The sequence below is a fragment of the Saimiri boliviensis genome, chromosome 8 (genome assembly GCF_048565385.1).
Source record: "Saimiri boliviensis isolate mSaiBol1 chromosome 8, mSaiBol1.pri, whole genome shotgun sequence".
Taxonomy (NCBI): Eukaryota; Metazoa; Chordata; class Mammalia; order Primates; family Cebidae; genus Saimiri; species Saimiri boliviensis.
Window position 1 is genome coordinate 14,086,863 of NC_133456.1, and position 27,580 is coordinate 14,114,442.

Consider the following 27,580-nt stretch of genomic DNA (forward strand, 5'->3'; position numbering starts at 1 on the left):
TTTCCTTCCTTGTTTCCTATTTGCATAAAACCATTTTTTTTTAAGTTATTTTTGGCCAGGCACAGTGGTTCATGTCTATAATCCCATCACTTTGGGAAGCCAAGGTTGGCAGATCACTTGGGGTCAGGAGTTTGAGACCACTCTGGCCAACATGGTGAAACCCCATCTCTACTAAAAATACAAAAATTAACCAGACGTGGTGGTGGACACCTGTAATCCCAGCTACTAGGGAGGCTAAGGCAGGAGAATCGCTTGAATCTGGGAGGCAAAGCTTACATTAAGCGGGGAGTATGCCACTGCACTCTAGCCTGGGTGATGAAACCATGTCTTATTCTGCCACCCAGGAGGGAGTGCGAGGTACGATCATAGCTCATTGCAGCCTCAAATATCTGGGCTCAAGTGATCCTTCTGCTTCAGCCTCTCAGGTACCTGGGACTACAGGTGTGTACCACTGTGCTCAGCTAATTTTGTTTTTATTTTAATTTTTTTCTGTGTAGAGATGGGCTTTTACTATATTGACCAGGTTGGTCTAGAACTCTTGGCCTCAAGCTGTCTTCCTGCCTCCACCTCCTAAATTACCGGCACTATAGGCATGAGCCATTGTGCCCAGCCTTAATTTTTATTTGTTTAAAGATAAGGTCTCCCTCTGTCACCCAGGCTGGAGAGCATTGGAGATGATTGCCCACTGTAGCCCTGGACTTCTGGGCTCAAGCAGTCCTTTCTCCGCAGCCTCTCAGGTAGCCAGGACCACAGGTATGCGTCACCATGCCCAGCTAATTTTTTTTTTTTTAATTTTTTTGATTTTTTAAATTTTATAATTTTTTTTGAGATGGAGTTTTGCTCTTGTTACCCAGGCTGGAGTGCAATGGTACCATCTCAGCTCACCGCAACCTCCGCCTCCTGGGCTCAGGCAATTCTCCTGCCTCAGCCTCCTGAGTAGCTGGGATTACAGGCACGCACCACCACGCCCAGCTAGTTTTTTGTATTTTTAGTAGAGACGGGGTTTCACCATGTTGACCAGGATCGTCTCGATCTCTCGACCTTTTGATCCACCCGCCTCGGCCTCCCAAAGTGCTGGGATTACAGGCTTGAGCCACTGTGCCTGGCTGCCCAGCTAATTTTTAACATTTTTTTTTTTTTTTTTTTCTAGAGATGGAGTCTCACTTTATTGCTTTGGCTAGTCTTGGATTGCTGGCCTCAATCCTTCCACATCAGCCTTCCAAAGTGCTGGGATTACAGGCCTGAGCCACCCATGCCTTGCATTTGGGGCTTTTTTGTAACCCTATCTGCATTTAGTTGTTTAGTCTTTTGTTTAGCTCTCTTTCTTATATTACAGTGTGTCTTAACGGAGGTTATGAATTTCATTTGAAGTAAGAATTAGAATATTACCAATAATTTAATCAGTCTGTTCCTTCCATATATTCTTTCACTTATCCTTTCCCAGCACTAAGCATCTTGAATTTTAAATCATTCTAAATACTGTGAAAATAACTTTTATCACAAACATAAATGTACTTAAGCACTATGTGACATGTAATTTTGTTTGTTTTTAAGGTTTATAAAACATGGTATATTCAGACTGTATTTTTTTCTTGGACTTCTAAATTACCATGTCATACTTCTGAGACTTGCTTTTTTCTCTTGTTCACTCCATATTATGTTTTTTAGATGTATTTTCACTACTGTGAAATCCTTTTGTGTGTGATTCTAATCTGGTTTAATTATCCATTCTATTATTGAATAGGCAGTTTGGATTGTATCCTGTGGTTTCTGTGTTACACATGTATGTACTGCCTTGTGTACACCTCACATTACACATATACAGGATTTCTCTTAGATGCAGTGCTACTCAACATGTGGTTGGTTGACCAGACGACACGTCAGGTTAAGGAGCTTGCATCACTAAGCTTGCTATCTGTATCATTCGTCACTTTTTCATCGGATGAATTTGTCAGTGAAGGAAGAATATTGAACATTCTTGAATATTGATCTTTGAACACTTCTTGCTCAACTCCTTGTTTTGTTGTGGACTGGTTCTATGGGTAACAACATTTTAGGAAATTCCAGTTTTTGTTTGTTTGTTTGCTTGCTTGCTTTCAGATAGGCCCTCAGTCTGTCACCCAAACTGAAGTACAGTGGTGTGATCACAGCTCTCTGCAGCCTTGAATTCCCAGGCTAGCAGCCCTCCTGAGCAGCTGGGATTATTAGGTGTGCCCCATCATGCCTGGCTGATAGGCTTTTTTTTTTTTTTTTTTTTTTTTTGATAGAGATGGAGTCTCACTACATTGCCTAGGCTAGTCTCAAACTCCTGGACTCAAGTTGATCCCCCTGCCTCGGCCTCCTAAACTGCTGGGATTATAAGCATGAGCTACCAAACTTGGCCTGGAAATTTCAGTTTTTTCACCAAAGTGTGTGTGCTGTTTTACATTTCAGGCAGCAACACTTGATCCAGTGCATCCTGGTGTTAGATTCTGCTGATCTGGCAGGCATAAAATGACATTTCATTTTGGTCTTATATTGCATCTCTCTCTCTCTCTCTCTCTCTCTCTCTTTTTTTTTTTTTGAGACAGAGTCGCAAAATCCTGCTGCCTAGGCTGGAGTGCAGTGGCGTGATCTCAGCACACTGTAACCTTTGCCTCCTGGGTTCAAGCCATTCTCCTGCCTCAGCCTACTGAGTAGCTGGGATTAATAGTGTGTACCACCACACCTGGCTAATTTTAGTAGAGATGGGATTTCACCATGTTGGCCAGGCTGGTCTCGAACTCGTGACCTCAGGTGATCTACCCACCTTGGCCTCTGAAAGTGCTGGGATTATAGATCTGAGCCACTGCACTGGACCAAACCTAGTATCTTTTCTTAAGTTTATTGGTTGTATGTACTTTTGTAAAGCAGTTATTTCTGACTTGCTTACTTTTGTATAATATTTGTCTTTTTCTTTGTAGATTTGATCTTATGTACTAATCTTCTGCAAGTTACTATACTGCATGTTTTCTTCCATTTTGTTACTTGTTTGTTTTCTTTTGGAGTCTTTTAATGGAGAGAAGTCCTTGATTTTAATAGTTAGGCATTTCAGGGATGGATGCAATAGCTCATACCTGCAGTCCCAACACTTTGGGAGGCAGAGGTGGTTGGATCGCTTAGGGCTAGGAGTTAAGACCAGCCTGTGCATCATAGCAAAACCTCTATCTCTATCAGAAAATAAAACTAGCAAGACACAGTGGTGCACGTCTGTAATCCCAGCTACTCAAGAGGCTGAGGTGGGTGGATCAGTTCAGCCCAGGAGATGGAGGCTGCAGTGAGCTATGATCTTGCCACTGCACTCCAACCTGCATTACAGAGGAGAACATTTCTCTTAAAAAAATATAAAAGTAATTTTTTAAAAGTGTTGTTTATCTTTTATCCTAAGTGCTTTTTGTGTATTGTTTAAGATACCATTCAAATTTTATTTTTTCATGTGTCTATCTAGAATTTTTATTTTTGGTTAACATCAAAATGCAGTTGGTTTTATATGGTAGTTTTATAGCTCACTGCCTTCCTGAACCCTGTCATTATTTCTAATAAGTTTTCTGCAGATTTTTGTTTGTAGACAGTTTTACTCTCTGCAAAGTTTAACCATTTTCTTTTCAGCTTTCCCTTAATTTTCTTTTTTCCTTTGAAACAGGGTATTGCTCTGTTGCCCAGGCTGGAGTACAGTGGCAAGGTCTTAGCTCACTTCAGCCTTGACCTCCCAGGCTCAGGCAATCTTCTTCACTCAGCTTCCTGAGTAGTAGAGACTACAGGTCCTCATCATCACGTCAGGCTAGTTTCTGTATACTTTGTAGACATAAGGTTTCACAGTGTTGCCCAGGCTGGTCTCTAACTCCTTGACTCAAGTGATTCTCATTCACCTTGGCTTCCCGAAGTGCTGGGCTTACAAGCATGAGCCACTCCAGCCAGCCTGATTTCTTTTTCTTAATTGACTGTGTTGGCTTTGGCCTGTGTGACAATATTGAAGGGAAACAGTAATATTGGTATTCTTGTCTTGCTCTTAATTTTATAAAGAGAATACTGTTGGCATCTTTCAGTGCAGAATGATACTTGTTGTAGGATTTTTGAGAACAGGCTTTTGGAGACCGGGAACCTTCCTTGTAGCCTTGGTTTTCCAGGAGCTTATACTGAGTTTTATCAGACACTTTTCAATGCATGTAATTAAACAGGTTTGTAGAGTAACTAATATTAAGTCATTCTTCTGTTACTGACATATTACTCTGTCTAGTATAAATATTCTCTTTTTAAATATATGGCTCTATTCTGTTTTCAAATAATTGGCTTAGTTTTTCATTTGTGATTACAAATGAGATTTAGCCTAGTGCCCTCTGATGTTTCTTATCTATTGTCCCTGTTTGATTTGTGAATCAGGGTTATACTGGTATCATAGACTGAGGTGGGGGTATTCCCTCTTTTTCTATTCTCTCTTTAAAAAAAAAAAAAAAAAAGAACAAGACGGGGTTTCACCATGTTGGTCAGGGTGGTCTTTAACTCCCAACCTCAGGTGATCCGCCCACCTTGGCCTCCAAAGTGCTTGGATTACAGACGTGAGCCACCACACCCAGCCTCTTTTTCTATTCTCTAAGAAAGATTATGTAAGATTGTAATCATCTTTTTGTAGGAGTTTAGTAGAATTTCCCAGAATAAAACATCTGGACCTGTGTATTTTTAAGTTTTATAGTTATTTCTATTTTTCTAACTAATATAAAGACAATTCAGAACTTTTTCTTCTGGAATCAGTTTGATTAAAAAAATTTCTTTTAGTAATTTTCTCATTTGATCTGATTGTAAAATTTTACTTGGAATAAAGTTTTTCAGAATTTATTACCACCTCCTTTTTGACTTTGCTCTGTCATGTTCTTTCTTCCATTCCTCATATAGTTTATTTATGCCATCTCTCTCCTTTTTGATCAGTTACATTTACCATTTTTATTCATCATTTGAAAGAACCAACATTTGGGAATATTAATTCTCTCGTATATTTTTCTAAAACCCTAGTGTATTTTTTTCCTATCTTCTGTTTTTTCCTACCTACCTTCTATACTGTTTTCTTTTTCTATGATCTATTAAAGGACATAGAGCATATCCACTTTGAGCCTTTATTTCTTTTCTAATTTAAGCCTAAAGCTTTGCATTCTCTGTTATTACTACTTTTGCTTCCCACAACTAAGTTTCTAAGCATAGAGAAGTTTATTTTTATATTTCAAATATCTACTTTTATTACATTGTGGTTGGAGAAATTGATCTGTATGGCGGTGGTTGTTTGAAATGTGTGAGGACTCACTTTGTGACCTAATTCGTGATCACTATTTTTAAAATGTGTGAAAGCTTGAAATTAATGTGCATTATTCCCTAATTGGTGGATATAGAATTCAGTATATGTACATTTGTGCCATCTTTCTGTGTTCATATCTGCTCTATATCTTACTGAGAAGTGTATTCAAATCCTTTATTATGATGTTTGTCTTTGTTTCTTCCCTGCCATTCTCAGTTTTTGCTTATATGGCTTTTTGTTTGTTTATAGATGTAGTCTCGCTCTGTCTCCCAAGCTGTAGCACAGTGGCTCAATCTTGACTCATGGCAACCTCTGTCTCCTGGGTTCAAGCGATTCTGCTGCCTCAGACTCTGGGACTATAGGTGCATACCACCGTGCCTGGCTTTTTTTTTTTTTTTTTTTTTTGAGACGGAGTTTCGCTCTTGTTACCCGGGCTGGAGTGCAATGGCGCAATCTCGGCTCACCGCAACCTCCTCCTCCTGGGTTCAAGCAATTCTTCTGCCTCAGCCTCCTGAGCTGGGACTACAGGCATGTGCCACCACGCCCAGCTAATTTTTGTATTTTTAGTAGAGACGGGGTTTCACCATGTTGACCAGGATGGTCTTGATCTCTTGACCTCGTGATCCGCTCGCCTCGGCCTTCCAAAGTGCTGGGATTACAGGCGTGAGCCACTGCGCCCGGCCCTATTTTTTTTTTTTTTAATTTTAATTTTTTTTTTTTTTTTTGCATTTTTAATAGAGACAGGGATTCACCATGTTGGCCAGGCTGGTCTTGAACTCACCTCATGATCCAGCCACCTCAGCCTCCCAAAATGTTGGGAGTGAGCCATGAGACCCAGCTACTTATTTTGACATTAGTTTATTAGGTTCCTAAAAGTATAGAAAATTAATAGTTTTCTCATGTGAAATAAGTTTTCCCACGTAATTTGTTTTTGATATGTACCTCTGTTATACTGTGCTGGACTTGTTGGGTTGTGTCCTCTCTAGTCAAAATGTTATTCACTTGAGATTTCAGTGAATATCTGGGTCAACCACGTTTCCCCAGTACCTGAGTCAAAATATATACTTGTCAAGCATCTCTTAAATGAAAATGAATTATTTTTATTTCGCCTTTTTAAAAACTTTTTAATGCATACAGAAAATCGAAAATCCTATGTAGACAGCCTAGTTCATTTCTCCAAATTCCAGACCTAGAAACAGAGCATTACTGGCACCCTAGGACATTCCCTTTTCCACTGTTCTGAGTGCTGACACTATAGATTATTTTTTGCCTGTTTTCAAACTTTGTCATATACAATGTGTGTTGTTTTGTGCCTGACTTGTTTTGTCAACTGTGTGGCTATGATATTTGTCTGTCTTACTGTGTATATTTGTATTTCAGACACTCACAACTGTGTAATGATAACTTTTACCTTTTCTACATTGAATTATTTGTTCTTATTCTTTTACTCATAGAAGGAGCTGAAGAGGAAAAAATGGAAGCCGATTCTGATGGTCAGCAGCCTGAAAAGGTAACACAGCAGTAAAACCACAGATAGCATGCCTTTAAGAGCATAATGATTTGTTTTCTGTGTGTTTTTGAGTTTCTCTTAAGAGACTTAAATAATTCTATCAGCCACTTGGACTTTGCTGGTTTAAGGTATAGTTCTCACAAGATATAATATAGGACATTTTTCATTTATTTAATGGGGGTAAGGTATATCCACTCCTTATCCTCTTGTGCCCCTTTCAAGCACAGTTGGGAATATGAATACAAAAGTTGTGGTTCTTGTGAATTTTGAATTATAAGGTTTGAGTCCTATACTTGTGCCAGAAGAGAATGACAGGGTAGTAAGTGATTTCCTGTGAGGGCTAACTGCCTGCAGAAGAATCTTTAGATAAGGATTAATGAGAAAGTGACATTTCAGGTAGGTTTTAAAGAGTAGGTAGAACTATAAAGATTGAAATAGGGGTTAGAAAATCAAAGATTCCCCCTAGTTGGGGAGAAGAGACACTAAAGCCAGTATGTGAAGAGCTTCAAAGTAGCCAGTAGGTTAGTGGCTCAATCTCTGCTCTGTAGAAGAATGTAAATGCATGGTGGGTGAGGCAGAACAGGACATTACAAAGGTAAAGATGTGGGCCTTTGTTTTTTTGTTTGTTTGTTTTTGAGAGAGTCTCAGTCTGTCTTCCAGTCTGGAATGCAGTGGCGTGATCTAGGCTAACTGCAACCTCCGTTTCCTGGGTTCAAGCGATTCTCCTGCCTCAGCCTCCCAAGTAGCTGGAATTATAGCCATGCACCACCATATCCAGCTAATTTTCGTGTTTTTAGTAAAGACGGGGTTTCACCACGTTGGCCAGGCTGGTCTTGGAACTCCTGACCTCAGGTGATCCACCCCTCCCAAAGTGCTGGGATTACAGGTGTAAACCACTGTGCCCAGCCCCAGGCTGTTTTTAGTCAACAAATAGTATCAGTTCATTCCACTTATATTCCTCTGAGCATTGTAACCCTTGCTTTATAGCAGAGTATGCAGAGGGCAGGGACTCTCTGCTTTGGAGGCATATTATCTTGTGAGCACTTAAGTGCTGAAGTGGTAGAAAGTATTGCTCTGAATTTATTATTTCTTTTCCAGCTCTTCTCTTCAAGTTACTTTTGAATCTAGTCTTATTTCTTGCCGAAAATATTGGAACCTTTGCTAGTCTAAGATAATTACTCATAAAAAGGTCTGGGTTTTATTTTATTTTATTTTTTTTCCTCACTGCCTGTCCTCTTGTTTTGTATCCCTTTCAGGCAGAAAACAAAGTGGAAAATGAAACGGATGAAGGTGATAAAGCACAAGATGGAGAAAATGAAAAAAATAGTGAAAAGGAACAGGATGGTGAAGTGAGTGAGGATACCAAATCAGGTAATTTGAGGAAATTCCTAAATATTATTATGTAAAACTCTAAAAAGCACTGGAGAAATGTAGGTGGTTATTTATATAGAAATATTTTCTCATTTATTTTGGGTTTGTTTCTTAATGTAACAATAAGTATGTAATTGAGTTTCATTTAGCAGATAGGTACTAATACTAATGCTGGTGGCTACACTTTTCCTCTGTGCTTTTAGTATGTAGAAGAACAAGTTATCCAACAGGATTGAAGTCACCTAATAGACTTGCCATTTTATTTTCTGTGTCAGTTGCTGATGCACCCCATCATGCCTGTCAGGCTTACAGAAGTACTCTGTTCTCAGCTTCTGATTTCCTACAGACCTTAGACTTCCTTGAGCATTTCATTGACTGATGAGCAAATATGTTGGTCTTAGACTTAGTTCCCCTGAATTTTCTTTTATATCTATCCAAGGGACCTCCACACAGAATTTAGCGTAATGATAGGAAAACAAGTGTACTGTTTTGAACATATGTCCCCGATAGAGGCAGACCTAAATGTATGGAATGGCTCAACAAAACTCTTAAAAGGAAGAAAAAAGCATAAACATCTCTTTGTCACATTAGTCCTAGTTTGTTATGTGGTGGAGGTAAGGAGAAAGATTTTTGAGACTGGGCACACTAGTAATAAAGCTTTCTGATACTTTCAGAAGAAAAGGAGACTGAAGAGAACAAAGAACTCACTGATACATGTAAAGAAAGAGAAAGTGATACTGGGAAGAAGAAAGTAGAACATGAAATTTCCGAAGGAAATGTTGCCACAGCCGCAGCAGCTGCTCTTGCCTCAGCTGCTACCAAAGCCAAGGTTTGCCCCCGATAGCCCTTTTCCAGTGCTCTCTTAAGCCGTGAATGGTCGTATTGTTTTTAGTTAATTGGGAACATTTAGTATAAAGAGTTTTGCTCCCAATCGGAGTTGACTATTTGCTTGAATGGCATTTCTAGGTTAAGAAATCCACAGGCAGGAGAAGGATGATAGAAATAGCAGATCCAGTCTAAAGGGTGACTTCCTTCATTCCATTCATTATGACATTTAGTCTTGTAAAGACTACAGAGATTGAAGGCAAATTTTTAAGTCTCTTTAAGGAACTGATTATTTTGTTTTTAATTTGCCTGCAGAACTTATCTTAGCCTATCAGAACTTATCTTGGCCTATTGTTCCAATAATTTCTACCAGATTGAAATATTAATGATTTTTAAAACAAAAACCTGTTTCCTTGTATAAATACTTCACCCTGATCTTACAGACTGAAAGGAGAGAGAGAGAGAGACCTTAAAATAGCTCTTTTTCTTCTTGAATTTGCCAGCTTTTCTGGGGGTGGTTTTTTCTATTTATAGTATTAGCTGTAGAGTGTATTTAAGAAGACATGAGAATGTTATTTTCCTCTCTTTGTGTTAATTTAACATTTTAAGTCATTCTAAACATGAATATTTAAAGTTTTAAAAAATCTTTTCCCTTTTCCTCATTCTACTTCAGAAGTACTTTCCTTCCATTATAGGATACCACATTTCAAGAAACAGTGATTACTAGAACATTCCTAATCATTTTATTTTGAACTGTTCTTGATCTATTAATAAAGATGCCTTTTCATGGTCTTTAATTCCCCCGGATCGTTCAGATACTGTGAACTACCTCTCTCAGTGTTTAATCTAATGAACCAGTTCAAACTGCAAGATCACTGTTTTGAATGCCGACCCATCTGACAGAGATCGAGACGATGGAGGTTAGGGAGGTGTTTACAGGCCATAGCACATGCTCAGTCAACTTATACAGTTACTCTGGCTGATCATTGTTATTATACTAACTTGAAGTCTTACAAATTCATACTGGATGATGCTCTTTTCCTAATAACTAAAACTAGCCAATACTTCCTAATAATTAAAATTAAAGAATCAGATCAGGAGATATTTTTCTGACTCGTTAGCTAACATTAATTATTATCTCTTCCCTACATCCCCATCTGGGAAGTTTTCAGGTATGTGTTTGCTTAAGTGACAGCTAATATAATTTGACTTTTTTTTTCACTATGTGTCTGGTTTTGCTCTTTCATTGCAACCATCATTTTTAGTATGTCTTCTGGCATGCTAGAGTTTAGGCATCTCTTTGTCTCTGAGCTGCTCAAGTTCTCACTGTAATACTGTCATTAGGTGTCTTAGAGAACTTAAGGATTAAGTATACACACACACACACACACACACACGGTGAGAGACTATGACCAAGAATTTTTTTTTTTTTTTTTTTTTTTAAAGAGTCTCTCTCTGTTTCTCAGGCTGGAGTGCAGTGGCGTGATCTTGGCTCCCAGCAACCTCTGCCTTCCGGGTTCAAGCAATTCTCCTGTCTCAGCCTCCCAAATAGCTGAGATTATAGTCACCTGCCACTGCAGCCAGCTAATTTTTATATTTTAAGTAGAGATGGGGTTTCACCATGCTGGTCAGGCTGGTCTTGAACTCCTGAGTTCAGGTAATTCACCTGCTTCAGCCTCCCAAAGTGCTGATATTGGAGGCACGAGCCAGCATGCCTGGCCTCTCACGTTATAAATGAGGAGCTAGAGGTAGACAGGGCTTTGTCTTTGTGCTCTTCCTCCGTCTTCAAACCTACAACTTCAGCTCATCTTTGACTCCTGGTTCCTTCATTTTCCATAGCTGTTCAGCCAGCAAATCCTTCATGGTGCTTTAGATCACCTGCTACTGTCCAGCTGCTCACTCAGGTCAGCCTCCCTTAATTTTTTTCCTGTTTCCTCAATCCCATTCTCTAACCCGAAGCCAATGTAATCTTTTTTGCTTTTTAGCTTGTTGTTAAGTATAACTTATATTCAAATAAATGGGCATTTTTAAGACTACACCTTTGTAAAGTTTTGACAAACTGAGCCCACCTATGTCACAAGCATCCATTTTAATAAACATAACTTACCAGCCCCTCCAGAAGCTTCCTCTTATTCCAGTTACTTTGCCTTCCCTGGAGAGTAATCATTAGTCTGTCTCCTTACACTATAGATTAGTTTCTCCTTTTTAACTTCATGTAAATGGAATCCTACATTATGCACAGAAATCTTTAAAAATGCAAATAGGAGCATTTTACTTTCTTCAGTAACCCCCCATCTCTCAGGCTACAGTTCTGAACTCTTCAGTAGAGGAGTCAGGATTTCCATAATCAGGACCCTTCTTAGTTCTCAACTCTCATTTCTTACCTGTCCTTACTGAACTGTTTCTTGCAGTTCTGCCAAACAGAATTTAATCCTTTATCTCTAAGCTTTTTGTGACATTCTTTTTTTACAGTGTATGGTTTTCTCTTCCTGTTATTTCTCCTCTTTTTTTGTAGAGACCACGTTTTACTGTGTTGCCCAGGCTGGTCTGGAGTTCTTGGCCTCAAGAGATTCGCCCACCTTGATCTCTCAAAGTGTCAGGATTATAGGTATAAGCCACCTCAGCTGGCCAGTTTCTCCTCTTGGCAACACTGTTTCAGTATATGTTGTCTTGGGAAGAACTAAAAATGTAGATTACCTTCAAAAAGTTTCACCAGTCAGCTGGAAATATTGAAGACAGAAAAAAAGAAAAAAAAAGTTTCACGAGGCTGGGTGCAATGGCTCACACCTGTAATTGCAGCATTTTAGGAGGCCAAGGCAGGAAGATCGCTTTTGCTCAGGAGTTCAGGACCAGCCTGGGCAGCATAGTGAGACTCTGTCTCTACAAATAGTACTTTTTATAAAAAAGTATCACAAGTGCTTTATGATGTTTTCCTCTGGCTTCATAGCTGTTAATATGTGCAACTTTGGGCACAAAGATGTGTCTGTATGCACTACTGATCATCTTACAATGGCTTGATTCCTTCACCGCAGAAAAACTACTTTTATGGATCATTTGGCCTGCCCTTTCACTACTCCATACAAAATTTAAAAGATATCCAAAGAAGGATTTCTCTTCAGGTCACTAAGTTTTCACTTCCTCATCATCAGCCACTCTTCCTTCTGTTTACTAGGAGCTCCTATCTTCATTCTCAGCAAACACTAGGTTTCCCTCTGAGTTATGAAAGTGTACAGATGCTCATGCTTCACAACTTGGCACATGCGAACACTTCAGTGCCACTTACAGCTAGATCTGATAAATGTGATAGCACACACGATCATTTTCATACTACGTGGTAATTAGGGGTTAAGAAGTTCATTTAAATTACTATAATTAATATATAACTTATGTAGCCAATCCAAGTTTCACTTGTTCTCATTTTGTTATTCTGTGTCTGTAAACAGCTTTGTTATTAAAAGTTTTTCTTAATAATCATTTGTCAAGGCCGGGCACGGTGGCTCAAGCCTGTAATCCCAGCACTTTGGGAGGCCGAGGCGGGTGGATCACGAGGTCAAGAGATCGAGACCATCCTGGTCAACATGGTGAAACCCCGTCTAGTATCTACTAAAATTACAAAAAAAAATTAGCTGGGCATGGTGGCACATGCCTGTAACCCCAGCTACTCGGGAGGCTGAGGCCAGAGAATTGCCTGAACCCAGGAGGCGGCGGTTGCGGTGAGCCAAGATCGCGCCATTGCACTCCAGCCTGGGTAACAAGGGCGAAACTCCGTCTCAAAAAAAAATAAATAAATAAAAAATAATCATTTGTCATACTGACATGGAGTGGTAATTAGAGGTTCTAGGTCTAGCTCCTAAACAGATGAGGTGGCATGCTTTATGGCTTCTATTGTTGTCCCCTGAAAAGTTCTTCAAGAGCATGTCCATTTTTTCATTGCACCTGCTGACAGACTGTGAATTATCTCAACTAAAGGACTGGTGGGTGGGTGTAAGCAGAAGCACCATTGTTTGGTTGCTCTGGATCCTTCTCATCTGGGTCTTTGGGCTTAGAGGAGAAGGAAGGCCCCAGAACTATTACCAGAATAAAGTATAAATCCCCTACATTAGAGCATGCTTTCTTTTTGTCAGAAATAGTAGGTTCAGTTCTTTTAAGAAAGCAGAGATGACATTTTCTTAAAAGCACAGATAGTTCCTTTGGATTTATTCTACAGATGACCCCATGTCCACGTTTTCCAAAATGGCAAAAGTAGGTGTGTATTCATTGTAACATGGTAATTGGGTATTAGCTTTGGGACAACAAGAAGACTCTTTGTTACCTATCAGAAATGTCTTATAACTTGATGCATTGTTTCTGAAATTCCTTATTCTTTTCTTTCTCTCTTCCTCTCTTTGTCTCTTTCTCTTTTTTTTTTTTTTTCTCTCTCTGTCTCTCTTTCTTTCTTTTTTTTTTTCTTTCTCTCTCCCTCCCTCTTTCTTTCTCTCTCTTGCTTGCTTGCTTGCCTGCTTGATCAGGGTCTCGTTCTGTCACCCAGGCTAGAATGCAGTGATGTGATCATGGCTCACTATAGCAAGGAGGAGCCTCACTGTAGCGTCACCACACCCAGCTATTTTTAAAATTTTTTGTAGAGATGGGGTTTCCTATGTTGCCCAAGCTAGTCTCAAACTCCTGGGCCCAAGCAATCCTCCCACCTCAGCCTCTCAACGTGCTGGGATTACTGGTGTTAGCCACTGCACCCAGCACGAAATTCTTTCTAGAGGTGTGAAAATTGTCATTCTATATTTTAGGCATAATGCTTTAACAGAAAAGGGTTGGTTCAAATCGATTTACATTAAATATGTTGATCATTGTTACCATACCTTAATAATCCTATTAAGAGGAGACAGAAGGAGAAAATAGCCCATTTGGTCATTTTGTTAACAGTTAGTCCTGTTCAGTTTCATATTTGTATGACTGCATAGAAACTACTTCTGTTCTACTCATTGGAATTCATGCTTTGTTATACAAAATTTGCCTCAACCTATTCCAGCCAGTTTATTACTTCCTTCTCATTAACAATTTATCTCAGGTTGTTTCTTCTGTGTTCCGTATATCAGGGGTCCCCAGGCCAACACAGCAGGAGGTAAGTGGCAGGACGAGTGAGAACAAACATTACTGCCTGAGTTTGCCTCCTGTCAGATCAGAGGCAGAATTAGATTCTCATAGGAGTGCAAACCCTTTTGTGAATTGTGCATGCAAGGGATCTAGGTTGTGTGCTTCATGTGAGAATCTAATGCCTGGTAATCTGATGTGGAACAGTTTCATCCTGAAACCACCCCCATACCCTGCCCCGTGGAAAAATTGTCTTCCATCCTCTTCTGTGAAACTGGTACCTGCTGCTGAAAAGGTTGGGACTGCTGCAGTTTATCCTTTGTGGCACCGTCCCAGACCTCATCGTTCTTCGCAGGTTCTGTAAAGCCAATATGTGAAGGGTTGGGCCTCTTCCTGGTCATCACTGTTGCCACACCTTTCAAGAATCCATGGTCTGAGCATCAGCAACGTTCCTGTTTCAGATATTTATTGCCATGTAACTTATGTAACTACCTTTGAAGTTAGTAGTTAAAAACCTCACTCATTTTATTAATTTGTCATGGTAAAATTTGCTCCATATTGCATTGACTAGTCACTCAGTACTACCTCATGGCTGGGCTACTATAGAGGGCCAGAGACAACTTCATTTATATGCCTGTGCCTAGGCTGGGATGGCTACCATCACTCTCTCTTTATACATCCGCTCTAAGAAGCTGGTGTAGGGTAGTCTGAGGAGTAGTTGGACTTTTTTTTACAAACCTTAGAACTTCAAGAGAAGATAGCAATCATGTTCACTCAAAAAATAAAAATAAAAAAAAATTAAAAAAATGTCGTAAGCAGCAAAGAGGAGGATCTGCCAGTGTGTTATGGCTTGAAGCCCCAAATAACACAGCATAATTTCTACCCTACTCTATTGGTCAAACATTCTGTCCAAATTCAAGGTAAGGGGACACAGAGCCACTTCAAGGTAGAAGATGTGCCACCTTAATTCACCACAGTCTACTCTCTTGTCATAAATTGTGTACCTTTCCCCCACTAAAAAATAGATCTCTCATGGCTTTATTTCTTTATGATACTAAGCTGACATTGGAGGTCTCAGATCTTATGTAAATCAGATCCAAGTACAGATGAGTCTCTTCAGGAGTGATTCCTGTTTACAGCTTCTCGAATGCTGGTACTATAATCTGAAGATTTTTCTGGACTAGTATAACAGGGGTGAGACACATGAAGGTTAACTGCACTTTGTTCAAGAAGGGTTTAAATTGGAGACACAGAGCAGTCATAGTTCATAGCAAATTTGAAATCTAGCCAGGCACACATTTCTAGTTCTTTCACCAGGGCCCAGACCTACTTGCAGAATTGTTCTCCACAGTTTGGCTTGGCTCTCTGGGTTTTCAGTTTTTTCTTCTGAGTCTTTTTCCTTTTCCCTTAAAAACTTAGCACAGTTTTACGTTGAGTGACTTTCTTGCCCTGCTTTCTACTTGTTGTAGGCCCAGTTTATATTCTTTCTGCTTCAGTTCAGGGTATTACAATTTTTAAAGATCTTTGTGGGATTTATGTGTTTAAAATATAATTCCACTTTGAAAGGCTGAGGCGGGTGGATCATTTGAGGGAGGTCAGGAGTTCAAGACCAGCCTGGACAACATAGTATAACCCAGCTCTATTAAAAATATAAAAATTTAACCAGGCATAGTGGCACATGCCTTTTAGTCCCAGCTACTCACAAGGCTCACAAGGCTCAGGCAGGAGAATCCCTTGAACCTGGGAGGCAGAGGTGTAGTGAGCTAAGTTGATGCCACTGCACTCCCGCCTGGGGGACAGTGAAACTGTTTCCCAAAAAAAAAAAAAAAAAAAAAAAAGTAATTCCATTAGACAAAAGCTACACCTATATTTTCTAGCCTAGATTAGTTCCCTTTTTGTCCTAGTCCTACAGTTAAGATGTTATGAGGACAAAGTCCTTAATTTTTAGATACCTTTTTTGTCTAGTTAGTGGGATCTTAGAAGATTTGTAACTTTAGCAGTTATGATGCAAAGAAGTTGAGAGATGAGCTTGTAGAGGTGACACAGAAAACTAGTTTAAACCTAGGGACAGTGATCATAAATATTTCAGCACAGTGATATGAACTAGGCAGAAAACAAAAGCAGAGGCAGTTATTCCTGAAAGGTCATAAAGAGCTTTGGCTAAGAAATTGTGGGACAAGTCAAGTGTCCCAACATGAGACTTTAGAAAGAAAAGAGTGATGGAGGCAGAATAAAAAATTTTTGGCTGTGTGGAACTTTCCAAATTTGATGAAAACTTAAACTTACGGATCCAGGAGGTGCAATTAAAGAATATATATAGGAGACATGCTACAAAGATGTTTAGTCCCAGCACAGTGGTTCACACCATAATCCTAGCACTTTGGGAAGCTGAGGTGGGAGGATTGCTTGAGGCCAGGAGTTAGATACTAACCTGCGCAACGTAGACCTTGTCTCTACAAAAAAAGGTTTTAAACGTTGGCCAGGCATGGTGGTATAATACCTGTAATCCTAGCTACTCAGGAGGCTGAGGCAGGAGGATCCCTTTAGTCGAGGAGTTTGAAATTACTGTGAGGTGTGATCTCATCGCTGTACTTCATCGTGGGTGACAGAGTGAGACCCTGTCTCAAAAAAACACCTAAAAGATGCTTCGAGGCGCTCATGTCTAGTAGAAAGAGTCTAAGGCATGTACTCAAGACTGAGAAGTCCTGTAGCTGGCGCCATGGCTTACGCCTGTAATCCCAGCACTTTGGGGGGCCAGGGCGGGTGGATCACCTGAGGTCTGGAGTTTGAGACCAGCCTGACCAACATGGAGAAACCCTGTCTCTACAAAAATACAAAATTACCTGGGTGTGATGGCTCATGCCTATCATCCCAGCTACTCAGGAGGCTGAGGCAGGAGAATCATTTGAACCTGGGAGGCGGAGGTTGCGGTGAGCAGAGATCATCCCATTGCACTCCAGCCTAGGCAACAAGAGAGAAACTCGGTCTCAAAAAAAAAGTCCTACTATAAATACTATTCAACAAGCTTTATAGCTGCACCTCAAGCTATTTACCTGGAGGTCATCCTTTGCTGATGGTGCTCTGGATTGGATATTTCTCCCAAAACCATTTCTTAGGTTCAGACTCTTGTTGAAAGGAACCAGAGATGAGAAATATGTTTTATTCATACCCTGCTTTTTCATATTTCCTCTAAATTCTGCCTGAAAACCTTATAGTTCCTTCTTTACTTCCACGCTCTTCTAGCTGCTTACAATAAAATAGAAAAACAGATTTTCCATTCTGCCTGGAAATGCCCTAGCCATAGCCACAAGTTTATTAATTACCCTTTCTATTTCCACTTGACTAGAGATGATAGTGTTTCCAAAAGTTGTGCTACTAGATAATAAACATCTACTTATTCAGCCTTCAATAATATTTTCCTGTCTGTACTTTAAGCACCTACTGATGGTTTTCATAAAGTCCTTTCAGCTTGCACCCAATATGTGGTCTCAAAGCCAAAGAGAAACATTTTACGTTTCTGTTACAAAAGCTCCCCATTTTCAGATACCAAATTATTTTACAGTAGCAAAATTGAGCAGTTTAAAATACAACAATTTTATTAAATCTCATAATTTTGTTAAATTTTAACACCAAACAGCTGGGCAGTTCTGCTTCATATATCAGTTGAGTCATTTAGTAGTAGTCACTTCATAGGTAGGTTTATGTAGGAGGTCTGAGACACTTCATTAGAATCCTAGTCCTTGGCAGGAGTAACTGAGGTTTTTTTCCTTTCTATGTAGTCTCAGAAATTCTTCTTGTGGTCTTTCCAGCAGGGTGATCATACTTTCTACAAATCAACTTGAGACTCCCAGAGAGAATGTTCTAAGAAACAAGACATGAAAGTTTCCAGAGTTGTAAGACCTGGGCTTAGAAAAGGCTATCACTAATTTTTAATGGGCAAGGCAAAGAGCCTGGCTTGACCCTGCCTCTTGATGAAACAAAAGCCAGTGAACTTGTGGCTGGCTGTCTTTACCACAAGTCCCTTCTAAGTATTATCCAGGAAAGTATCCACTGAAGTATCAGTTATTCCAAAGAGGCACTGGAAAATAACTAATAGGTCTTTAAATTTAAATTTGAAATTTAAGTTTTTATTTCCAGCTCTGCCATTTACTAGTCTCTCTTTTTTTTTTTTTTTCTTTTTTTTTTTTTAACCTTTTTTTCTGAAGACAGAGCCTCACCAGGCATGGTGGCTCATACCTGTAATCCAAGCACTATGGGAAGGCCAAAGCAGGCAGATCACTTGAGGTCTGGAGTTCAAGACCAGCCTGACCAACATGGTAAAACCCCATCTCTACTAAAAATACAAAAATTAGCTGGGCATGGTGGCGGATGCCTGTAATCCCAGCTACTTGAGAGACTGAGGCAGGAGAGTCACTTGAACCTAGGAGGCAGAGGTTGCAGTGAACCAAGATCGCAACACTGTACTCGCTCCTGGGCAACAAGACTAGACTTCGTCTCCAAAAAAAAAGAGAAAAAGATGGGGTCTCGCTCTGTCACACAGGCTGGAAATCCTGTGGCAAGATCACAGTTCACTGCATCCTTGAACTCCCAGGCTTTCTCCTCAGCCTCCCGAGTAGCTGGGACTATAGGAATGTGCAACCATGCCTGGCTAATTTTTTTTTATTTTTTGTAGAGCAGGGACTCATTATGTTGCCCTGGTCTCAAAGTACTATCCTCAAGCGATTTTCCTGCCTCAGCCTTCAGAAACACTGGGATTACAGATGTGAGCAACTGCACCTGGCCTGTTTTCACCTTCTTGGTGGTACAAGTGTTTTTAATTTGATGAGGTCCAGCCTAACTTTCTCTTTTATCATTTGTGCTTTTTAGTATCGTGTCTCTAAATCTTTGGCTTAACCTAAGATCATTTAGATTTACTGTGTTTTTTCTTCTAAGAATTTTTTTAGTGTATACTTTTATATTTAGATATTTTTATATTGTATACTAAGTTAATTTTTGTGAGTGGTGTGAGATAGGAGTCTAAATTCATTCTTTTGTATTTGGATATTCAGTTTTCCTAGCTCCATTTGTTAACCCACTCCAACCCACCTTTAAACTTTTATTATGGCAGTATTAGAATATATATAGAAGTAGACTGGGCATGGTGGCTCACGCCTGTAATCTCAGCACTTGAGGAGACCAAGACAGGCAGATCATTTGAACTTGGGAGTTTGAGACTAGCCTGGGCAACCTGTCAAACCTTCTCTCTACCAGAAATACAAAAAGCTAGTTGGGTGTGGTGGTGTGTATCTGTAGTCCCAGCTACTTGGGAGGCTGGTCTTTTTTTTTTTTTTTTTTTTTTTTTTAATTAAAAAGAAAAATAGAGAAGGAATTTCGCCATGTTTGCCAGGCTGCTCTCAAACTCTTGCCTCAGGTGATTCACTCACCTTAGCCTCCTGAAGTACTGGGATTATAAACAGGAGCCACAGTGCCCACCCCAGACTGTTCAGAAAAATAGATATGTACAGAAGCATACAAAATAGTAAAATGAGTCTCTGCATACACATTATATAGCTTTGGTTATCAGATTCTTATGAGTCCTCTTTCTGTCTCTTTTATTTTTTGAGATGGTGTCTTGCTCTGTCACCCAGGCTAGAGTGCAGTGGCGTGATTTTGGCTCACTACAACCTCTGCCTCCTGAGTAGCTGGAATCACAGGCATGTGCCACCACATCCAGCTAACTTTTTTTTTTTTATTATTTTTTTTTTTATTTTTAGTATAGACAGGGTTTTGCCATGTTGGCCAGGCTGGTCTCAAACTTCTGACCTCAGGTGATCCACCTGTCTCAGCTTACCAAAATGCTGGGATTACAGGTGTGAGTCACTGTGCCAAGCCTGAATTTATTTTTGAATCATTACTTGCCCCATGAACTCAGTTTCTTTCTTAGGTTGGGTCTGTGGCTTTTGAATCTCAGGTCTTTACCTTTTTCTGGTGTTAAACTACTTGAGCTAGAACACATACTTAAGTAATGTGTAGACAGTGAACTTTTTAGTCCTTGATTTCAGGAATGTTTGTTCTATATTCACACTTGTTACAGGTTGCTGCACAGGAAATTCTAGTTTGAAATTTATTAGCCCTCAGAGTTCAAAGGCATTTTACTATTGTTTTCAAACATCTGGTTTTACTTTTTTTTTGGAGGCAAAGTCTTGCTCTGTTGACAGGCTGGAGTTCAGTGGCGTGATCCCAGCTCACTGCAACTTCCATTTTCTGGGTTCAAGCAATTCTCCTGCCTCAGCCTCCTGAGTAGCTGACACTACAGGCACCCACCACCACACCTGGCTAATTTTTTTATATTTTTAGTAGAGATGTGGTTTCACCATGTTGGCCAGGATGGTCTCGATCTGTTCACCTTGTGATCCGCCCACCTCAGCCTCCCAAAGTGCTGGGATTACAGGCACGAGTCACCGTGCCTAGCCTTTAATTTTAAGAAGTCTGATACAGACCAGTTTTTTGGGTAATCTGTATTCTTGGGAGGGTGCCTTTCTGAAAGCTTGTAGCATTTTCTATGTTTTGTGTTCTTAAAATTTCAATAATGTTTCTTGCCATGGATCTTTTAAATTTTTGTAATACTTGCTGGCCCTTTTATTTTTTAAAACACATGACCTACAGGTTTTTTTGTTTGTTTGAGACAAAGTCTTGCTCTTTCAGGCTGGAGTGCGGTGGAGTGATCTCAGCTCACTACAACCTCTGCCTCCTGCGTTTAAGCAATCTTATGCCTCAGCCTCCTGAGTAGCTGGGATTACAGATGTTCACCACCTTGCCCAGCTAATTTTTTTATTTTTAGTAGAGACAGGATTTGACCACATTGGCCAGGCTGGTCTCGGAACTCCTGGTCTCATGTGATCTCCCCACCTGCACGACCCAAAGTACTGAGATTACAGGTTTGAGCTACCGTGGCCGACCAATGATCTGTAGTTTTAAGAGGAAATATTTCGGTATTATTTTTTATTGACTAACACTTGAGGATCCCTTTTCCCTGTATTTTCCCACTACCGCCCCCTGCACCCAATTTCTATATAAATATTTTTTAAAAAAAGAAAAGAAAGGAACATTTTCTTTCAAACCATCTGAGTTCTAGGAGTCACATTCTCATAAAAATAGACCAGAAATTGATAGCATTATTCTCTTCCAAAGGAAGAGTTACCATTGTATAACTGACAGAAGTGAGAGGATGACTTTTTATTTTATACCTCTTTGTAACTTTTCATTTTATATCATGTGCATACATGTTTTGTTCAGAAATATAAATTGAATAACATTGTACAATGATAATACCTTAAATTACATAATGTTTATTTTTTGGTGTCATGGATGTAGCTCATTATAGTTTAGGGTAGCAAACATGATCATTAATAGCTATAAAACCTCGTTGTCATCTCTTGCCTACATTTCTGAATCTTTCTGCAAATGAGTCTTCATATCTTTCAAACTACAGTTTTCATTTTCAACTACAAATGAATGAAACATTAGGCTCTTGTTCAAGTGTTAGGTCTCAGCATAGTTCCCAAAAGCCTATATTAAGTTCCTCTTCCATGGTTGCTCCTAGGTTCTATAGGAGATCTTAGATCATTAAGAGATCAGTAAACAGGCCAGGCGTGGTGGCTCAAGCCTGTAATCCCAGCACTTTGGGAGGCCGAGGCGGGTGGATCACGAGGTCGAGAGATCAAGACCATCCTGGTCAACACGGTGAAACCCCGTCTCTACTAAAATACAAAAAATTAGCTGGGCGTGGTGGCACGTGCCTGTAATCCCAGCTACTTAGGAGGCTGAGGCAGGAGAATTGCCTGAGCCCAGGAGGTGGAGGTTGCGGTGAGCCGAGAGTGCGCCATTGCACTCCAGCCTGGGTAACAAGAGCGAAACTCCGTCTCAAAAAAAAAAAAGAGATCAGTAAAATAGCCATTCCATGCTATTTCTTAAAACCTTGGTAAGATGCTTGCTGTGGCAAGCACAGCTGTAGCGTGTCCTAGCTACTCAGGAGACTTAGGCAGAAGGATCACTTGAGCCCAGGAGTTGGAGGCCAACATAAACAACGTGGGTTTTTTTTTTTTTAATGAAGAACCTGCTTCTTTAAGAAGAAGAAGGAAAAAAAAAAAAGCCTTGTGTAGAAGCAAGATAAACACATAAATTTCGCAAATATAATAAAAGTGAATGAAAAGTGGTGCTGGGAGTTTGTTGGGGGAAGTTTTTGGATGTTGTCCTATAGAAGGTGAGATTAATTACTGCCTAGCAGTTAGGGTCTTGAGCAGATACAAGTAATGTGGCATCTTCCTCTTTGTGCTGTTGAGTTGGCAAGAAGCATGAGTAGGATTCACCATCAGTCTTGTGGCAAAGGAGTGATAGCTTTCCAGAGTACCTTTCTGTTTGGTACTGTATCTGTTTTTTCAGCTATGGACCTGGACCTGAAACTATGGGTGAAATACTGTTTTCTCCTTTATTTCCACACATGAGGTCTGCTCACCATAGAGAAGGGCAATGCTTTGTATATGAGTGTCAGGTGCTGAGGAGATTGCTGCCTTCCTGCTACTGGAAAAGTCTTAGGGAGGAAAGGATAGTGGGGGGACAGACTGAGTGCCAGGATGGGGTGGTAGGTGGCAAAGTACCTCCTGTCTTCTTTGGCCCATCAGGGTCCTAGTTTCCCTCTCCTTGATAGACTTTTCGAAGGTAGTAGTTTACCATGTGAGGCATTTCATTTAATCTTTTAAGGGTTGATTTATCTCTATCAGGACCAGAAATTCAGAGACAGTTATTTTAGATTGAAATAAATGTTTAGTAGAAACATACAAAGAAGACATATAGGGTACCATTGTAAATTAAATAATCTCCACGTTGAATATCATCAACATTTTCTTAATGTTCTTTAAGCAAATGTTTACCTAAATAGTTTGAATGATCTTTTACCCTTAGCACCTGGCTGCAGTGGAAGAAAGAAAGATCAAGTCCCTGGTAGCTCTCCTGGTTGAGACACAAATGAAGAAACTCGAGATCAAACTTCGACATTTTGAAGAGCTGGAAACTATCATGGACAGAGAGAAGGAAGCTGTAAGTAACTGTAATTTTATAGTGGCTTTTTCACAATTAAACATTAGTCACTTTTCACAAAACACAAGTTAGGTAAAATAAATGGTAGCCTGTTCTCTTGGTCTCTATGGCTAACTTCTGTCCTTTTTCCTATGTTTGATTTGCCCATTCAAAAGGATTATCAGCCAGTGATGTTAAGTTAAAGGCACTCTGTTGGCTTTCTGAAACTAATTATCTAAATCTCAGCTTCTTGTACATGTTGGCTATGAAGATACATGATAATATTAAATTATTCTTTCTACAGAATTTAGATCTTAGAGTTATTTGGTTACCTACTTGTTACTGATACAGTAGAAACTCTATAAATTGATTATCTGATTCAGAGTTTTTCTTTTATATTTTTTGAGACAGAGTCTCGTTCTGTCACCCAGGCTGGAGTGCAGTGCTGCGATCTTGCTCACTGCAACCTCTGCTTTCTAGGTTAGAGCAGTTCTGCCTCAGACTTCTGAGTAGCTAGGACTACAGGTGTGTATCACCCTGCTGGGCTAATTTTTGTATTCTTAGTAGAGATGGGGTTTCACCATGTTGCCCAGGTTGATCTTGAACTCCTGACAGGTGATCCACCCACCTATGCCTCCTAAAGTGCTGGGATTACAGGTATGAGCCACCACGCCCGGCCAATTTTCTTTTTTTTAAGTTTTAATTTTTATTTCCAATTCAGAGGTAACTCATGCAGGTTTGTTACATGGATATATTGTATGATGCTTAGATTTAGCCTTCTGTTGAATCTGTCACCAAAATAATGAACATAGTACCCAATATATACCTTTTTAGTCTTTCAGCCTTTTCCCCTCTCCCCTTTTGGAGTCACCAGTGTCTGTTGTTTCCATCTTTATGTCTGTGTATATCCAGTATTTAGTTCCCATTTATAACTGAGAACATGTGGCTTTTTTGTTTGTTGCTGCATCTGTGGTGGTGCAAGGGACATACTTTCATTCTTTTTTATGCTTGTGTAGTATTTAATAGTGTATATGTACCACATTTTCTTTATCCAATCCACTGTTGATGGGCACCTAGTTTGATTTTACGTCTTTGCTATTGCAAATGGAGCTGCAATAAACATACACATGCAGGTGCGTTTTTGGCAGAATGATTTATTTTTTTATTATTTTTAAAAAATTTTTCTTTTTTTTGACAGAATTTTGGTCTATTGCCAGGCTGAAGTGCAGTGGTGCGATCTCGGCTCACTGCAACCTCCGCCTCCCACGTTTAAGCGATTTTTCTGCCTCAGCCGAGTAGCTGGGATTACAGGCACATGCCACCACGCCCAGCTAATTTTTGTATTTTTAGTAGAGACAGGGTTTCACCATGTTTACCAGGATGGTCTTAATCTCTTGACCTTGTAATGTGCCCACCTTGGCCTCCCAAAGTGCTAGGATTACAGGCGTGAGCCACCACATCCCGTCGGAACGATTTATTTTCTTTTGGGTATATACCCAGTATTGTGATTACTAGGTTGAATAGTAATTCTATTTTTAGTTCTTTGAGAAACCTCCAAACTGCTTTCCACAGGGGCTGAACTAGTTTACAGTCTCATCAGCAGTGTATAAGTGTTCAGAGATTTTCCTGATTCTTGACTTTTTCAAAGTAAATATTACAGAGTAGAAATTAATCTCATCTTGAGTTTTAGGAGCCTGGTTTTCTGTTATCCTCCTTCAGATCCATCCTTGGGCTTTCTCACACTTCCCTTTCCTTCTCCTGTACTGAATGTAGCTGGAAGTAGACCCATCCTGAGTCTTGTATGTAGCATTCTCTGGAGCAGAAACTTTTGACATAAGGAGATGATCCAAATGGGACCAAGAGAATTATGAAAAGGGCGAAAAGTGAGAGTGGAAGTCATAAAAAGTAAGAAATTTAGAAGCAGAGGAACATTTGGTTATCTTGGGAGAATTTTTGGAGAAACAGAGATTAAGCTGTTTGTGAAAAAAAATTTTTTTAATGAGTTGACTAGAGAAACAATTAGTGACTTCCCAAGCATGGGCTAAATTTGAGCATTGAGTTAGGACTTTATCCCCTCTATTTTAACTTTTTTATCTACATATGATATACTGACTCCAAATGGTAGAACTTTAAAAAGAAATTATTTCAGAATACTGATCATTTTAGGATCACTATTTACCTTTGCCAAGTATCTTCTTGTATTTGTTAAAATGTTTCTTAGTGGCCAGTCCAAGCAAGTCCTCTGTTGAACTCCTCATGATGAGTAGCCCATTGTCTGTTACCATAGCCCATATCCATTTTGTCTTAAGACCATCTTGCCCCATGAGTAGAAAGAGGCTGTGTCAGTAGCTCTCCTACCCCTACTCTATGCCACCCCATCTTCAGTTCCCTAAGGAGTCTAATCAGGGACTCACTGTGCCTCTCACTGCATTCTCTACATCTGTCATTGAGCTTCTGTCTCTGTAAGCGTCTCTCATACCATTGACCTTCTGCCACAGGAGCTCATGAGACCCTGGCTTCATATCTGTCACCCTCTATGTGTGCCGTACCACATGTAGGCTTCCTTCACTGCCTTACTCTCTTTGCCAACTGTTTGCATCCTGCTTTTCTGGCCAAGAAGACTCTTTGCCCTACTTTTTGCCTACCTCCTGCATTCTTCAGCTGTGCATGGCATGGCATTCGCATTTACTGCTGTGACAGCCTCACAAAGCACTTAATTGTAGTGTAATCACCAATTCATGTGTTTGAATTTCTGTACTAGAGGATATACCTTCTGAGGGCAGGGACTTAATCAGATATCTTTGTTAACACAGAAGTAGCACATCACAGGCCCTTATTTGAATGTCTTGAATGAGTGTATGCCAGCATTGTTGTCATAGTTGGGAAAGTGGAAAGGATAATCCACCTTTGGAGACTAGTTTAATGGGGGAAACAGTCAACAAATAATGACAATACAGTGTATTTGTATAGTACAGCAGTTGTACAGATACTGCTATGGGAACAGAAAGGAGAAATCCCTGGGAGATGGGGAGAGGGAGATGTTATCAGAGAAAATATCCTATAGGTGAAGCTTTGGGGAATGAGTCTTTGTTTATCTTTCCTTAATAAGCTTCCCTTTTGTTATTTTGTGGATTTTCTTAGAGGACCTGGAGTAATAGGGGGCTACAATATAGTGCAGTTTATTATTGGCGTATGCAGAATTCAAATGATGATTGGGTAGTTTCCACTGGCAACCAGATGACTTGCTGTCTGTTATTTGCAAAACAAACTAATCCATTAGTCTTGAATATTGGGATAACCCTGAGCACTGAATATATCTAGTTTTTCAAGGAGCTCTTTCCTCAACACTAAGTTGTTTGCTCTTCAAAGAGTGAACCTGCCGGTCCGCCAGTTTTTTAAACCTTCTGAGGGACCTGTTGTCTGTCCCATAAGAATAGCAGAGTTCAAATCTCTTTTCACTTCTGTCCACTGGCTCCTGGACACCAAGGGATAATGTATAATGGCTTCACTTCTCTCAGCCCTGCAGAAGTTTCCTTGTGTGGTGTTTTTTTGTTTTTTGTTTGTTTGTTTTTTTGTTTTGTTTTGTTTTGTTCTCGTTGCTTGAGAGTTTGTTTGTTTGGTTTTTTTTAAATAACTATTTAGGCTGAGCACGTAGGCTCATGCCTATAATCCCAGCACTTTGGGAGGCCGAGGCAGATGGATCACGAGGTCAGGAGTTCAAGACCAGACTGGCCAACATGGCGAAACCCCTTCCCTACTGAAAAATACAAAAATTAGCTGGGCATGGTGGCTCATGCCTGTAATCCCAGCTACTTGGGAAGCTGAGGTAGGAGAATTGCTTGAGTTGGGACCAGGGAGGTGGAGGTTGCAGTCAGCAGAGATTGCGCCACTGCACTCCAGCCTGGGCTACAGAGTGAGACTAAATCTCAAAAAAAAATAATAAAAATAAAAAATAGCTATTTAACTTAAATTATATAACTTCCCTACTTTTTTATTTTTTGAGACAGGGCTTGCTTTGTTACCTAGACTGGATTACAATGGTGCGGTCATAGCTTGCTGCAGCCACAACCTCCTGAGGCTCAAGTGATCCTCCCAAGCAGCTGGGACTGCAGGCATGAGACACTATGCCCTGTTAATTTTTTTTTTTTTTTTAATAGAGACAGGATCTTACTATGTTCCAGGCTGGTCTGGAACTCCTGGCCTTAAGTGATCTTCCCACCTTCTCTTCCCAAAGGGTTTGGATTATAGGCATGAGCTGCTGTCTCCGGTTTTTTGGCTTTTAAAATATGTTATGTTCTAATCAGATCACACGAAATATTTCATAAATACTTTCTGAATAAAACAACACAGCTGAAAATGTTGGGAAAATACTCTCCAGACTCCATCCCACAGGGCTGCTCTGTTTGAATTCTTTCATGGTTGACCATTATTTT

General features: G+C 39.9%; 1 protein-coding gene across 2 annotated transcripts in view; it reads left to right on the forward strand.

The window, feature by feature from the left end:
* Positions 1–27,580, forward strand: part of SMARCC1 (SWI/SNF related BAF chromatin remodeling complex subunit C1) — a 204,525-nt gene that overhangs the window by 141,330 nt on the left and 35,615 nt on the right. For both annotated transcript variants that reach the window (XR_012518724.1, XM_074403944.1), the window contains exons 22-25: positions 6,757–6,812; positions 8,069–8,183; positions 8,858–9,012; positions 23,034–23,168. Coding sequence is in view for 1 of the 2 variants with exons in the window: in XM_074403944.1 (XP_074260045.1) it covers positions 6,757–6,812; positions 8,069–8,183; positions 8,858–9,012; positions 23,034–23,168 (461 nt within the window). In the remaining variant the exon portion in view is untranslated. The remainder of the gene's footprint in view (positions 1–6,756; positions 6,813–8,068; positions 8,184–8,857; positions 9,013–23,033; positions 23,169–27,580) is intronic.